Source organism: Pongo pygmaeus, chromosome 1 (assembly GCF_028885625.2).
Source record: "Pongo pygmaeus isolate AG05252 chromosome 1, NHGRI_mPonPyg2-v2.0_pri, whole genome shotgun sequence".
NCBI lineage: Eukaryota > Metazoa > Chordata > Mammalia > Primates > Hominidae > Pongo > Pongo pygmaeus.
Window position 1 is genome coordinate 192,806,926 of NC_072373.2, and position 15,578 is coordinate 192,822,503.

Here is a 15,578-nt window from a genome sequence, read left to right on the forward strand (position 1 = left end):
ATGAGCCAACGTGACTGGCCAACCCTTTACAATTTTTTTTGTTGAAGAGCAGATTAGTGCTCTAAGAAAAACTTACTGTACTTTTGTTCTAATATTTAATTTACAGAAAAACTGAATAATACCCTCTTAACTTTAGCCAGTATGTTCACACACAGAATTTCATTTACAAGATTAACAAACTCTTAAACTTTCAGTTTTATTCTATTTAACTTAAACAATCCTTTAACCCTTTAGGTGAAAAAAAAATCCACATTCCCATGACTTTTTTTTTTTTTTTTTTTGAGACAGAGTCTTGCTCTGTCACCAGGCTGGAGCTCAGTGGTGCGATCTCGGCTCACTGCAATCTTTGCCTCCTGGGTTCAAGTGATTCCCCTGCCTCAGCCTCCTGAGTAGATGGGACTACAGGCGTGCATCACCACGCCTGACTAATTTTTTGTATTTTAGTAGAGACAGGGTTTCATCATGTTGGCTAGGCTGGTCTCAAATTCCTGACCTCGTGATCTCTCCACCTCGGCCTCCCAAAGTTCTAGGATTACAGGTGTGAGCCACCATGCCTGACTGACTTCTTATAATCTTTTATGAAAAACACATTTCACTTTCTTTACACACCTTGCATGTAAAACTGTTCTTATTTCCCAAAGATTACTTAAGTCATGTGAACTAAAAGGCATTATACTTTTTACTTTTCTGACAAAAAATATTTTATTTAAGCCTTTTTCTTTTTTTGGACAGAATCTTGCTCCGTCGAGTATAATGCCATGATTTTGGATCACTGCAACCTCCGCCTCCCAGGTTCAAGCAATTCTTCTGCTTCAGCCTCCCAAGTAGCTGGGATTACAGGCATGCACTGCCATGCCCAGCTAATTTTTTTTTTTTTTTTTTTTTTGGGAGACGGAGTCTCGCTCTGTTGCCCAGGCTGTAGTGCAGTGGCGCGATCTCAGCTCACTGCAAGCTCCGCCTCCTGGGTTCATGCCATTCTCCTGCCTCAGCCTCCCAAGTAGCTGGGACTACAGGCGCCCGCCACCATGCCCGGCTAATTTTTTGTATTTTTTAGTAGAGATGGGGTTTCACTGTGTTAGCTAGAATGGTCTTGATCTCCTGACCTCGTGATCCACCCGCCTCGGCCTCTCAAAGTGCTGGGATTACAGGCATGAGCCACCGCGCCCAGCCCCATTTTTATTTTATTTCTTGATTGTATGCTAAACGAGGGGTAGATTATTCAAGCCTCCCATTTTTAGACCATATAGGGTAAGTTCCTGACATTGCCATGGCATTTGTAAACTGTCATGGTGCTGGTGAGAGTGTAGCAATGAAGATGACCTAGGTCATTCTCGTGGCCATCTTGGTTTGGTGGGTTTTAGCAGGCGTCTTTACTGCAGCCTGTTTTATCAGTGGGGTCTTTATGACCTGTGCCTTGTGCCGACCCTCATATCTCATCCTGTGACTTAGAATGCCTAACTGTCTGGGAATGCAGCCCAGCAGGTCTTAGCCTTATTTTACCTAGCTCTTATTCAAGATGGAGTTGCTCTGGTTCAAATGCCTCTGATAAAATGATTTAAGTTATTGAGGGATTTTACCCACAGTAGTGACCTGTCCTCTTTTCTTTTCTTTTCTTTTTTTTTTTTTTTTTGAGACAGGGTCTCACTGTAGTGCCCAGGGTGGAATGCAGTGATACAATCATGGCTCACTGCAGCCTCGAGCTCCCTGGCTCAAGCTGTCCTCCCCCTTCACCTCCTGAGTAGCTGGGACTACAGGTTTGCACTACCATGCCCAGTTAATTAAAAAAATATATTTTGGGAGGCTGAGGTGGGTCGATCACCTGAGGTCGGGAGTTTGAGACCAGCCTGACCAACATGGAGAAATCTCGTCTCTACTAAAAATACAAAAATTAGCTGGGTGTGGTGGCACATGCCTGTAATCCCAGATACTCGGGAGGCTGAGGCAGGAGAATAGTTTAAACCCGGGAGGTGGAGGTTGCAGTGAGCCGAGATTGTGCCATTGTACTCCAGCCTGGTTAACAAGAGTGAAACAACATCTCAAAAAAAAAAAATTTTTTTTGTAGAAATAGGGTTTTACCATGTTGTCTTGGATTCCTGGACTCAAGCAATCCTCCTGCCTCAGCTTCTCAAAGCCTTGGGATTACAGGCATGAGCCACTGTGCCCACCCAGATTTGTGTTTTCTTCTAGGTGTTGGCAGAATGGGATTGGAGGAGGTGAAAATGGAGGTAGGAAAATCATTAAGTGGGCTTTCCAGAAACATTAAGGGCCTAAACTAAGGCATGACAGTAGGGATAGAGAAGACAGTCAGATATAAAAATATTTAAGAGAGGCTGGGTGAGGTGGCTCACACCTGTAATCCTAGCACTTTGGGAGGCCAAGGTGGGTGGATCACTTGTGGTCAGGAGTTTGAGAGCACCATGGCCAACATGGTGAAACCCCGTTTCTACTAAAAATACAAAAATTAGCTGGGCGTGGTGGTGCATGCCTGTGATCCCAGCTTTCTTGAGAGGCCGAGGCAGGAGAATCGCTTCAACTCAGGACACACTGAGATCACGCCACCACACTCCAACCTGGGCAACAGAGTAAGACTGTCTCAAAAAAAAAAAAAAAAATTGAATAGAGGATTCATAAGACTTGGTGACCGAAGATGGGGAAAAAAGGAAGAATATCTATTGTCACCTATTAGATTGGGTGACAAAAAGATTGGAGGTCTGAGGTTGGAAAAAGAGCAGAGTGGGAGTAGGGAAGCAGGAGAGGAGAAAGGACAGGAAGCTGTGGCCAGAGGGGGGAACTGTGGGGCTGTGTAATGGCAAATCTGGTCAAGAGCTGCTCTGACAGCCAGCTTCTGTGCCAGGTTCTAGAGAGGAGATTCCGAGAAGACCGCCCTGTGGCTGGAAATCCCCCACATCATGCCTTAAAGTTTCCATATGTAGTGTAATGAGTGAAGATGTTCTAGTCCTTGCTGGACTGTCCTGAGAGACCCCCTGTGAGAAAACATCGACAAGATGCAGGGCCATTTTCCCATCAGTACGCTATGCACCCCTGGCTGTGAGCTGAATCCACAGAGACAAACTGTTGGTCCTTAGGAGATGACCTTTCAGTCTGTTAGAAAGTACCTAAAGAAACATCCTGAGAGAGTGGTTAGAAACCACTGACATGCAGAAGCAGAGCACTTCCTCATAACTCCTTAGTTTGAAAAATGCACGTGCCTTTCCATAGGGTAAAGGCCCCTGAAATTTTGATATTTAAAATCCCCACTTTATAGATGAAGAAACTGAGACCCAAAGAGCAGAAGTGGCTTCTCATGTCACACAGGAAGATAGTGGTAGAGCTGGACGTCAGCTGACATTTCCTGATACTTTGCTGTACTTAATACATTGAGTGCCTGCTGTGCACTGGGCAACGAAGCAGAAGAAAGAAGACCAAGTCCCTGCCTCGCAGAGCTCACAATTTAGTGGAAATGGCATCCAATAATAATGAATAAATATAAGATTTAATATCAGGTAGGGTGTGGTGGCTCAAGCCTGTAATCCCAGCACTTTGGGAGGCCGAGGCGGGTGGATCACAAAGTCAGGAGTTCGAGACCAGCCTGACCAACATTGTGAAATCCCATCTCTACTAAAAATACAAAAATTAGCTGTGTGTGGTGGTGCGTGCCTGTAATCCCAGCTACTCAGGAGGCTGAGGCAGGAGAATCACTTGAACCTGGGAGGCAGAGGTTGCAGTGAGTTGAGATTGCGCCATTGTATCCCATCCTGGGTGACAAGAGAGAGACTCTGTCTCAAAAAAAAAAACAAAAACAAAAACCGAAAACAAAAATTAGCTGGGTGTAGTGGCATCTACCTGTAGTCCCAGCTACGCGAGAGGCTGAGGCATGAGAATTGCTTGAACCCAGGTGGCAGAGGTTGCAATGAGCTGAGATTACCCCACTATACTCTAGCCTGGGTGACAGAGTGAGTGAGACTCTGCCTCAAAAAAAAAAAAAAAAAATTCAAGGTAAACATGGAGATATGTGGGAACACCAGACAAACTTCCAGTTGAAAGTAGTTCGGCCGGGCGCGGTGGCTCACGCCTGTAATCCTAGCACTCTGGGAGGCCGAGGCGGGCGGATCATGAAGTCAGGAGATCGAGACCATCCCGGCTAACACGGTGAAACCCCGTCTCTACTAAAAATACAAAAAAATAGCCGGGCGTGGTGGCGGGCTCCTGTAGTCCCAGCTGCTTGGGAGGCTGAGGCAGGAGAATGGCGTGAACCCGGGAGGCGGAGCTTGCAGTGAGCCGAGATGGCGCCACTGCACTTCAGCCTGGGCGACAGAGCCAGACTCCATCTCAAAAAGAAAAGATGAAATGGAACTCTTTTTATGTGCATTATTTTTTCAAATTGCTACTAAGTTGTTAGGACTTAAATACTTATTTGGCCCTAACTACTTAAGTAGAACTGTTAGGGATTCCTTTTGGCCTAGACGTACCTTGAGAAAATTATTATTATTATTATTTTGAGGTGGAGTTTCGCTCTTGTTGCCCAGGCTGGAGTGCAATGGTGCGATCTCGGCTCACCGCAACCTCTGCCTCCCAGGTACAAGCGATTCTATTGCCTCAGCTTCCCGAGTAGCTGGGATTACAGGCATGTGCTACCACGGCTGGCTATTTTGTATTTTAAATAGAGGCGGGGTTTCTCCATGTTGGTCAGGCTGGTCTCGAACTCCCGAGCTCAGGTGATTTGCCCGCCTTGGCCTCCCAAAGTGGTGTTGGGATTACAGGTGTGAGCCACTGCGTCTGGCCTCAGAATTGTTAATCAGGACCCCCATGGAAACACCATTATCAACTAGAGTACAATGCTTCTGTACAGTTCCACTTGCCTTTAGTCTTTTTTTTTTTTTTGACAGAGTTTCACTCTTGTTGCCCAGGCTGGAGTGCAATGGCGCGATCTCGGCTCACTGCAACCTCCGTTTCCCGGGTTCAAGCAATTCTCTTGCCTCAGCCTCCCGAGTAGCTGGGATTACAGGCATGCGCCACCATACCTGGCTAATTTTGTATTTTTAGTAGAGATGGGGTTTCTCCATGTTGGTCAGGCTAGTCTCGACCTCCCGACCTCAGGTGATCTGCCTGCCTCGGCCTTCCAGAGCGCTGGGATTACAGACTTGAGCCACTGCTCCTGGCGCCTTTAGTCGTATAGATTCCACTCGTTTCTAAAGTTACTTAGGTAAACACTTTTTCCCCTACTGCCTTCAATGAGGTGGTTTCATACCTTTGTGATACAGGTTAGATACTTTTGTCATTTTCTGCATTTTACTCCGGAATCTCCTGACGTCCTAAGTGATTTTTTAAAATTTTGTATACATGAAGGTTCATTCTTTTTTTTTTTTTGAGACGGAGTCTCACTCTTTCGCCCAGGCCAGAGTGCAGTGGCGCGATCTCGGCTCACTGCAAGCTCCGCCTCCTGGGTTTACGCCATTCTCCTGCCTCAGCCTCTCTAGTAGCTGGGACTACAGGCGCCTGCCACTGCGCCCGGCTAAATTTTTGTATTTTTAGTAGAGACGGGGTTTCACCGTGTTAGGATGGTCTCGATCTCCTGACCTCGTGATCCGCCCGCCTCGGCCTCCCAAAGTGCTGGGATTACAGGCGTGAACCACCGCGCCTGGCCAAGGTTCATTCTTTGTGTTGTAAAAATCTGTGGGTTTTGAAAGCCATAGATAGTACCATGTATCCACCATTATGGTTTCTTTGAGTATAGTTTTGCTGTCCTAAAAAGTCCCCTGTTCTTCATTTATTTGACCCCACCCTCACCCCCAAAACCCCTGGCAACCATTGATCTGTTTACCGTCTCTATAGTTTTGTCTTATCCAGAATGTTGTGTAATTGGAATCATATAATATATAGCCTTTTCATATGGACTTCCTTCACTTAGCAATATGCATTTAAGATTCATTCATGTATTTTCATGGCTTGATAACTAATTTTTTAAATTGCTTAATGTTTTATTATATGGATGTATCACAGTTTATTCATCTGTTGAAATATATCTTGGTTGCTTCCAGTTTTTGGTGATTTTAAATAATGCTGCTATAAACATTTCTGTGCAGGTTTTTATGTGTACAAAAATTATTTTTCTTGCCATATTTTTTAGAGGTGGGATCTCCCTCTGTCACCCAGGCTGGAGTGCAGTGACAAGATCACACCTCACTGCAGCCTTGAACTCCTGGGCTCAAGTAACCATCCCTCCCCAGCCTCCCAAGTAGCTAGGACTATGGGCATGTGCCACTACTTTTATTTTATTTTATTTTTATTTTTATTTTTATTTTATTTTATTTTATTATTTTTTAAGAGATAGGGGTCTCTATTGTCCAAGCTGATCTCAAACTCCTGGGCTCAAGCAGTCCTCCTGCCTCAGCCTCCCGAATAGCTGGGACTATAGGCACAAGCCATGGTGTGCCCAGCGTATTTTCAGATCAGTAAATATCTAGGAGTGTCATGGGTAGAACATATGGTAAGACTGTTTAACTTTTTAAGAATCTGCCAAACTGTCTTCCAAAGTGGCTGTATGATTTTCCATGCCTACTATCTATGGATGAGAGTCACTGCTCCTCTGCATCCTTGTCAGCAATTGGAATTGTCAGCTGGTTTTCTTTTTTTTAAATTTCAGTCATTCTAACAGATGTCCCAATACACCATTACTAACTCAAATACCTTAGCTCTCTAAGCTTTATTATAGCTCAGTGAGAGTAAAGGAAGAGAAGTAGAATCCAGCTGGGGATTTCATTTCCAGAAATAATTATTAAGTAGCTATGGGTTAGTAGAACTTTAGACATAACCCATTCTAGTTCTCCTTTCTTATTTTTGTTATATTTTGGAGACAATGGGAAGATTACCTCAAACGTTCCAAAAGAATGCTACAGACTTGAACTTGGATGTTATGTATTTAAACATATAAGGCACACAGGGGCCGGGTATAGTGGCTCATGCCCGTAATCCCAGCACTGGGAGACTGAGGTGGGTGGATCACCTGAGGTCAGGAGTTTGAGACCAGCCTGGCCAACATGGCAAAACCCGTCTCTACCAAAAATACAAAAATTACCTGAGTATGGTGCTGCGTGTCTGTAATCCCAGCTACTCGGGAGGCTGAGGCAGGAGAATAGCTTGAACCTGGGAGGCAGAGGTTGCAATGAGCCAAGCTTGCGCCACTGCACTCCAGCCTGGGCAACAGAGCGAGACCCTGTCTCAAAAAAAAAAAAAAAAAAAAAAAGAAAAGAAAAGAAAAACATATAGGCACCTAGGGATTCAGGTTCATTGCGCATTTAATATTGAATTGTGTGACTGTACTACCTATAATGTGCTGGGTGGTATGCTGAATGATGGGGATACGGTGATGCATAAATCAGACAAAGTCTTGTCCTCAGTAAGCTTACAGTCTAACTGGGAGGAAAAAACACCTACAGTACACAGCAATCAAGACTGATGGGGAGTACAGGGAGCCCTAGAAACACGAATGTCAGGGCATCTGACCAGCCTAGGAGAGGTTAGAGAAGTCTTCTTGGAGGAAATGACCTCTAAGATATGGCCTATAGCAGGAGTTGGTGAAGTGCAGCCTATAGGCCAAATCCAGCCTGCCATCTGCTTTGGTATACAGCTCATGAGCTAAGAATGATTTTTTGCATTTTTAAATGTTTGAAAAGATTCAAGAGAATAATGCTTTGTGATATGTGAAAATTGTATGATATTCAAATTTCAGCATCTATAAATAACATTTCGTTAGAATGCAGCCACACTCACAGCTGCTTTTGCACTATAACAGCAGAGTTGAACAGTTGCAAGAGACTGTATGACCTGCAAAGCCTAGGATATTTACTCTGTGGCCCTTTACAGAAAAAGTTTACCGACCCCTGGCACAGGATGGGTAGGAGTTAGCCTTATAAAGCAGAGTGAAGAAGAGGGAAGTTGCTTTCTGATGGGATCTTTGTATAGCTGCAGTAACCTTAATATGCTTAAAGCATGGCATCAAGGAGGTAGGGGCTGAAGGACTGTGGTGAGTATTGGGGCTAGAGCAGTGGGTAGGATCCAGACTGGGAAGAGCCTTGGCAATTGTATGTAGGGATTTGGGTTTATCCAGTATGAAGCCTTTAAAAGATTTAAAGTGATGTGATCTGATTTACTTTTTTAAAAAATCCTCTGGCCACAGTGTAGAAATTGGGTTGGAGAGGGTGGGGTGAGAAAAGAGGCAGGGAAACTAGTTGAGGCTTTTATAGTCATTCAGGGGAGATGTTGGTAACCTAGACTAGCACAGTGACACTGGGGATAGGAATATATTGGTTTGAGAGGCATTTAGGAAGCAAAATTGAAAGGCTTTGGTGTCTTAGTTTAGCCTTAGTCTATAGGCTGTTATAACAAAATACCATAGATTGAGTGGTTTATAAGCAACAGAGATTTGGCTGAGTGTGATGGCTCACACCTGTAATCCCAGCACTTTGAGAGGCTAAGGTGGGAGGATCATTTGAGCCCGAGTTCGAGACCAGCCTGGGAAACATGGCAAAACTCCATCTCTACAAAAAAATACAAAAAGTTAGCTGGGCATGGTGGCTTGTGCCTGTTAATCCCAGCTACCAGAGAGGCTGAGGTGGGAGGATCACATGAGCCCTGGAGGTCAAGGCTACAGTGAACCATGATCAGGCTGCTGTACTCCAGCCTGGAGACCCTGTCTCAAAAAATAAATAAATAATAATTAAAAAAAAAAAAACATACAGGAAAAACACCACAAAACAAAAGCAGAGATCAGAGATTTGTTTTTCACAGTTTTGGAGGCTGAGAAGTCCAAGATCAAGGTGCTGGCAGATTCAATGTCTGGTGAGGGCCTGCTTTCTGGCTTAGTGGCAGCTGTCTTTTCACTGTGTTCTCACGTAGCAAAAGGGGAACTCTAGTCTCCTCAACCCTTATAAGGGCACTAATCCCAATCATGAGGGCTCCACCCTTGTGACCTAAACACCTCACACCTCCTAAAGGCCCCACCTCCTAGTACGTTATCTTGGGGGTTAGGATTTCAACATATGACTTTGGGCAGGGGTATAAATATTCAGTCTATAGCATTTGGTGATTGATTGGAGGCATTAAAGTGTAATTATTTTCATGTTCAAGTGATTATGCTTTCTTTTTTCAAAAGTTTGTTTTTTCTGGTTCATGTGAATGCGTGGTTGAGAAATCCATGTTTAGTAATAGTCTTCAGAGCAAAATTCTTCAGTGGTGTTTCATTCCTCCAGAGCTCCTTCCCATAACTTGGGTTTTAAAATCACATCTCTCTGTGACCTCTTCATGTTGTTCCCTGTTGACAAGAGATCTGGCTTTTAAAGAGCAGAGGAGCTATTGGCAGATTAATTTTCCTTTCCAGGTTTATCTTGGTTTAACGACTTTCCCAAAATATTTCTGGGTTGGGCCCTTGGGCTTTTTTATTTCAAGGCAATTTGTCAACAATGACAAGCACTTCTCATTTTCTAGAGCTCTTAGACTATTTCCAGTTTTAATCTCTGACCATTGCCTTTCTCCTCTTTGGAGTGGAAGTCACTGTGTTATGTTTTATAATATGTTGTATTGCTTTTAAAGTGCCTACTCACATATCAACTCAGTTGACCCTACAGTAAACCTGTGAAGAAGGCAGGACAGGTCAAATTACTGAGATTGAGAGAGGTTAGATGGCTTTCCAAAGTCAGGAGGTAGTAAATAATAAAGCAGGTGATAAAACTTAGGTTTTCAGATTTAATGGTTTTATTCTTTCCTTAACTTACCCCGTATCCAAGAAAAGGGAGTTAGACTAGCTGGAATAGTTACATTTTCAGCAGTAAAGATACCCGGATGAGATACTTTTTTCTCCTTCTGTGTATGGTCTGTGGGACTTCACCCAGACATCAGCATAGGCCTTTTCAAGCAATATGTGGACTACCAATAATTCCTAGACTACAATTTCTGAAGCCGTTGTCTGTATATTAAAGCATATGTATGTTTCATTTATTTATTTATTTGTTTGTTTTTGAGATGGAGTTTTGCTCTTGTTGCCCAGGCTGGAGTGCAATGGCACAATCTTGGCTCACCACAACCGCCGCCTCCCGGGTTCAAGCAATTCTCCTGCCTCAGCTTCCCGAGTAATTGGGATTACAGGCATGCACCACCATGCCTGGCTAATTTTGTATTTTTAGTAGAGACGGGGTTTCTCCATGTTGGTCAGGCTGGTCTCGAACTCCCGACCTCAGGTGATCCACCTACCTTGGCCTCCCAAAGTGCTGGGATTACAGGCATGAGCCACCACGTCCAGCCTATGTATGTATATTTTAATTTCTTCCCCTTCCCTTTAGGTGGTTCTAACTTTGATGGTTTGAGACCAAATGGGAAAGGAGTGCCTGTGGACCAAAGCTCCAGGGGTCAAGATAAACCAGAAAGCTTGCAACCAAGGTAATACAACTCTCCCTTCATTTGTCCCTTGTAGGACTGAGGTTCTCCTCATAGTACTGAGACCATTTTGGGTATAATGTAAGTTGTCCCAGGGTTAGCTGGCCTAGGAAATGTTCTTTTTTTTTGTTTGTTTGTTTTTTGAGACAGAGGTTTCGCTCGTTTCCCAGGCTGGAGTTCAGTGGCATGATCTTGGCTCACCGCAACCTCCACCTCCTGGGTTCGAGTGATTCTCCTGCCTCAGCCTTCTTGAGTAGCTGGGATTACAGGCATGTGCCACCACACCGGCTAATTTTGTATTTTTAGTAGAGATGGGGTTTCTCCATGTTGGTCAGGCTGGTCTCGAACTCGTGACCTCATCTGATCCTCCCATCTTGGCCTCCCAAAGTGCTGGGATTACAGGCGTGAGCCACCGTGCCTGGCTGGAAATGTTCTTAATAATACCTGACATTTATTTGCACTTACTGCCAGGCACCCTGCTCTTATTTGGACTATCTTATTTTAGCCTAAGAGGTAAGTACTTTTTTCTGTTTTACAATTAAGGAAACTCAGGTGATGAGAAGTTATATAACTCACCCAAGGACCCAGAATTAGCAAGTGGCCAATCTAGGATTTGAAACTGGCAGTCTAGCCCTCCCTTGAAAATGTAGATTAGAAACGTTTGATTTCACTCTTTCATTCTTTTAGGTGTTTCCTGACTCTGACTTTTTTCCTGTTTTATTTACTCTTTCCTGACTCGGCCCCGAGGTGTGTTATTATATAAATATCTGAAGTCTGTACTCCAGTGCCCCCTACTGAATATCTCCAGAATCTGTCTGGTCAAGCTAAAACACTTACTTGTATCAGTATTTTAGTTACGACTATAAATACAGTACAATGCAAATAATAAAAAAAAAAATTTTCATTGCCTTTCTTTTTATTTTGGATTATTCCTATGGAATAGATGTACAGAATAGAATGATCAAGTCAAAGGATCTAGAGGGTTTTATAGTTTTTTTCTTTTTTTTTTTTTTTTTTTTTTTTGAGACAGAGTCTCACTTTGTCACCCAGTCACTGCAGCCTCCGCCTCCCAGGTTTAAGCGGTTCTTGTGTCTCAGCCTCCCGAGGAGCTGGGATTATAGGCATGCGCCACCACACCCAGCTCATTTTTGTATTTTTGGTAGAGATGGGATTTTGCCATGTTGGCCAGGCTGGTCTGGAACTCCTGGCCTCAAGTGATCTGCCTCCCTTGGCCTTCCAAAGTGCTGGGATTACAGGCATGAGTCACCATGCCTGGCTTGTCAATTACATGTTCGAATCCTATACTCTGCCACCATTCATGTGGGTGAGGCATTAATGACACTGGGTTTCATTTTTCTCATTTAGAACTGAGGGAATTAGGTTATCTTTAAGATGCCCCTCTGGTCTGAGATTCTGGGACTCTGTTATTAGGAAAATCTCCAGACCAATATATTATACAATCAACAAAATATAAATTTACTTAATTCCACATAGAAATAGTGTTGTTTTAGTAAATAAATTTTACTTTGGCCGCCTTTAGTCTTCTGTGACTTAGATGCTTGTATAGGGGAACTTTTAGCTTTGTTTTCATTCATTTTGCCATGGGGACTCATCCACATATGAAAAAAATATTTTTGTTTTTCTAGACAGAATAAATCCAGGTCCGAAATTACTGACATGGTTCGCTCCTCCACTATCACAGTGTCAGACAAGGCTCATATTTTATCCATGCAGAAGTTTGGACTGCGAGATACAATTGTGAAATCACATCTACTACAGAAAGAAGAGGATTACACCTATATCCAGAACTTCAGGTAGCTAACTGGATTCTAGAATGTTTTCAGAGCAGAATGATCATTTGGCTCTCTGGAATTTGAGCACTTCCCCCTATACCTGGATTTGGAGACATACTCTTCTATGGAATCTCTCCCCTCATTTTCGAAATGAGTGATTCCATGCGTTCTTTATTAACAGGCATTTATTCTGTGCCCTTTCTAGGTGGGCACGGTGATAGGTGTGGTATAGTGGGAGTGACACGACTTGCAGATAGTTACAGAAATATTTGCAGAGACAAATGGGTACAGAAGAAGGAGCGCCATCCTGATTCTTTTATTTATTTATTTTTTATGTTTTATCTTTTTGAGACAAGGTCTCACTTTGTTGCCCAGGCTGGAGTGCAGTGGCACAATCACAGCTCACTGCAGCCTCAGCCTCCTGGGCCCAAGTAACTCTCCCACCTCAGCTGCTAGAGTAGCTGGTAATACACATGTGCACCACCACACCTAGCTAATTTTTTAATTTTTGTAGAGACAGGGTCACACTATGTTGCCCACATGGGTCTCAAGCTCCTGAGCCTGGGCAATCCTCCCACCTTGGCCTCCCAAATTGTTGCGATTATAAGTGTGAACCACCACACCTGGCCTCCTGATTCTTATGTATCCCTCCGAGGTTTTATACTCCCTTGGTCATTCTGGGCCTTTGAAGAAAGTTATTTAAAATGAAATTAGTAAAATGAAGTTAGCTGGTGTTTGGTAATCTTTTTAGGCAGGATTACTAAAAGCTAAATGAATAAAGGTTGTGGGATTCTGCTAGATCTTTCAAAATCATTGCATTGGGACTATAAGATAAAATAACATTGTTTCTAGGGATATAAACTGTGAATTATGGTGAAGAAATAGCCTTTTGAATACTGTTGTTGCTTTCTTGCCAAAAGTAATTACCAAAGCACTTTTCATTTTTTCATTTCAGTAGTATATACAAGGCAAATAATTATGCAGATAATGCCTGGGTAATGGCTGTTTAAAGGAAGTAGGAATGTTCAGAGTAGGCCTATACTGTTTGAAGTTGTTATCACAAAAGCAACAGATACCATGACAGACTGCAAGTCACCCCTGGTGCTGCAGTCCTGGTCTAGGTTAGAAATGATATTTCTTATGTCTTAAAATGCCAGTCCACAGAGACGGAAACCAGCATAAATCAGCATAAAATGCTTTCTCCTGTTATCTCCATAGTGATTCAGAGTCACTGATTATTTCTCTTTGGTGACAGGTTTTTTGTGGGAACATACAATGTAAATGGGCAGTCCCCCAAAGAATGCCTCCGGCTGTGGCTGAGCAATGGTATCCAGGCTCCAGATGTCTATTGTGTAGGGTGAGTGCTTCTCTTCTAGTCCCCTCTCCATCTTCAAGCACACAGAGCTGTGGTTGAAGGATGGGTCTTCACAGCAGGTGAAGGATTTGAAAAATGAACAGCTGATAACAGCTGCTTCCCTGTTTGATGTTCTTCCTCATGGCAAGCAAATGTCTGCCACTATTAAAGTGGAGTGCTTGGCATTTAAGTGCTAATATTTAATTCTTAGTGTAATCTTCTGTGAAAATCCTGAATTGCATTCTGAACTCAGTGCATCCTGAACTGAACTTTATTGCTTGGACATTCAATACATTTTTGGTTACCAAGCAAAACTATCTTTTGCCAGAGAAGGAAGGTTAGCTGAAGAAAGTCCCATCAGTTAGTCTTTTTTTTTTAATCTTCTCATCTCTATACTGGGCATTACTGGTGGGGAGGGGCAGCAAAGCTTGTATCATTATTGAAAAGACCTAGAATTCATAATTTATATAGACCAAGGTTTGAATCCCAGTTTGCCACTTGGTGCTTGTGTGAACTAGGGGTTACAGATGAAAAATAGGGACACTTTGAACTACTTAATAGGCTGGTCATGAGAAGGAAATGGGTTTTTGTTTGCAACAGCACCTGGAAAGTTCCTTGGCATTTAGTTCCTTGGCTCTAAGTGTTTATTTTTTCCTCCTGAGGGTCCTGAAGTTTAGCTAGAAAGCTAGGGCTTATGCACCTAAACCAATCTGAGAATGTGTCATTTGCACATTACTTTTCTTTACTGTCTAACTGGTTGCTTCTCAAAATAGGTTCCAGGAACTTGATCTGAGTAAGGAAGCTTTTTTCTTTCACGATACCCCAAAGGAGGAAGAGTGGTTCAAAGCTGTGTCAGAGGGTCTTCATCTAGATGCCAAATATGCAAAGGTAAGAGAGGAGTCAGGGACCTCTTAATTTTATGTTGCCATGCAGGGAAATTCCAAGATCATTTTTCACCTTTTCCATGACCTTTATCTTAAGCCAGTATTAATTATCCTGCAATTTTCATTTCCAGATCTTCCAGAAGGGGTGCCTCCAGGTGGGAAAGATGCAGGGTCTGGGCACTCATAGGTTAGCACATAGCATTCTTGGTGAATTGAACAGATGATTACCTGTGTTGTAGTGTGGAGAAGGAGACACATTAATACTCTCAGCCAGCTTCCAGACCATGTTTCCTTTGGGGTATTTATTCCCGTTTGCAATTTCTGTTTAATGCCGCGTCTCTCTTTTCCAGGTGAAGCTTATCCGACTGGTTGGGATTATGCTGCTGTTATATGTCAGACAGGAGCATGCAGCTTATATCTCAGAAGTGGAAGCTGAGACTGTGGGGACAGGAATCATGGGGAGGATGGTGAGTCCTTGGTTGGTATGTTTGGCACATTGAGGACCTTAGCTCCTGAGGTATTGACCACTTCTGATGACACAGTGACTACATGTGTCCCAGTTTGAAGGTGCCAATATTCCAAGATGAATCATACCCTCAAGCAGGGCTCAGTTGAGCAAACTATTTAGAAACTGTGTTTTAGTGAACTACCTGCTGATTTAACCAATTAGCGCCTGTCCTCATATTCACCAACACTGGAGCCTCCAGTTGATCCTCCCATTTCACCCATGAAGTATGTTGCAGAAATTATGCTGGGTCATTCAGAAAAACAAAGAATGCTGATAGTAGGTTTGCAATTTCCTCTTCTTATTGAGGCCATTAAAGTTCTGTTTTTAAGTTCTTCTTTGAGAGCTACAGCTTTGTGTTTTCAAAGGGTACCTATGGTTTGCCTGTGATTTAGTGAAAAGAATACTGGATTAAGGGAGCTAGGTTTTGGGGCTGGGCGCGGTGGCTCACACCTGTAATCCCAGCACTTTGGGAGGCTGAGGTGGGTGGATCACTTGAGGCCAGGAGTTCAAGAGAGTTAGGTTGTGGATTCAGCTTTGCCATTGACTGGCTAGTCATTCTACCTTCTTTTTTTTTTTTTAATCTGTACAATATAGATAATCCCACAGGATTA

General features: G+C 43.2%; 1 protein-coding gene across 5 annotated transcripts in view; it reads left to right on the forward strand.

Annotated features, from left to right (window-relative positions):
• The window catches only part of INPP5B (inositol polyphosphate-5-phosphatase B), an 82,538-nt gene that overhangs the window by 41,918 nt on the left and 25,042 nt on the right, over positions 1-15,578 (forward strand). For all 5 annotated transcript variants that reach the window (XM_054494658.2, XM_054494667.2, XM_063657424.1 and 2 more), the window contains 5 exons: positions 10,335-10,431; positions 12,075-12,242; positions 13,477-13,578; positions 14,349-14,463; positions 14,810-14,926. In XM_054494658.2, coding sequence (XP_054350633.1) covers positions 10,335-10,431; positions 12,075-12,242; positions 13,477-13,578; positions 14,349-14,463; positions 14,810-14,926 — 599 coding nt within the window. The remainder of the gene's footprint in view (positions 1-10,334; positions 10,432-12,074; positions 12,243-13,476; positions 13,579-14,348; positions 14,464-14,809; positions 14,927-15,578) is intronic.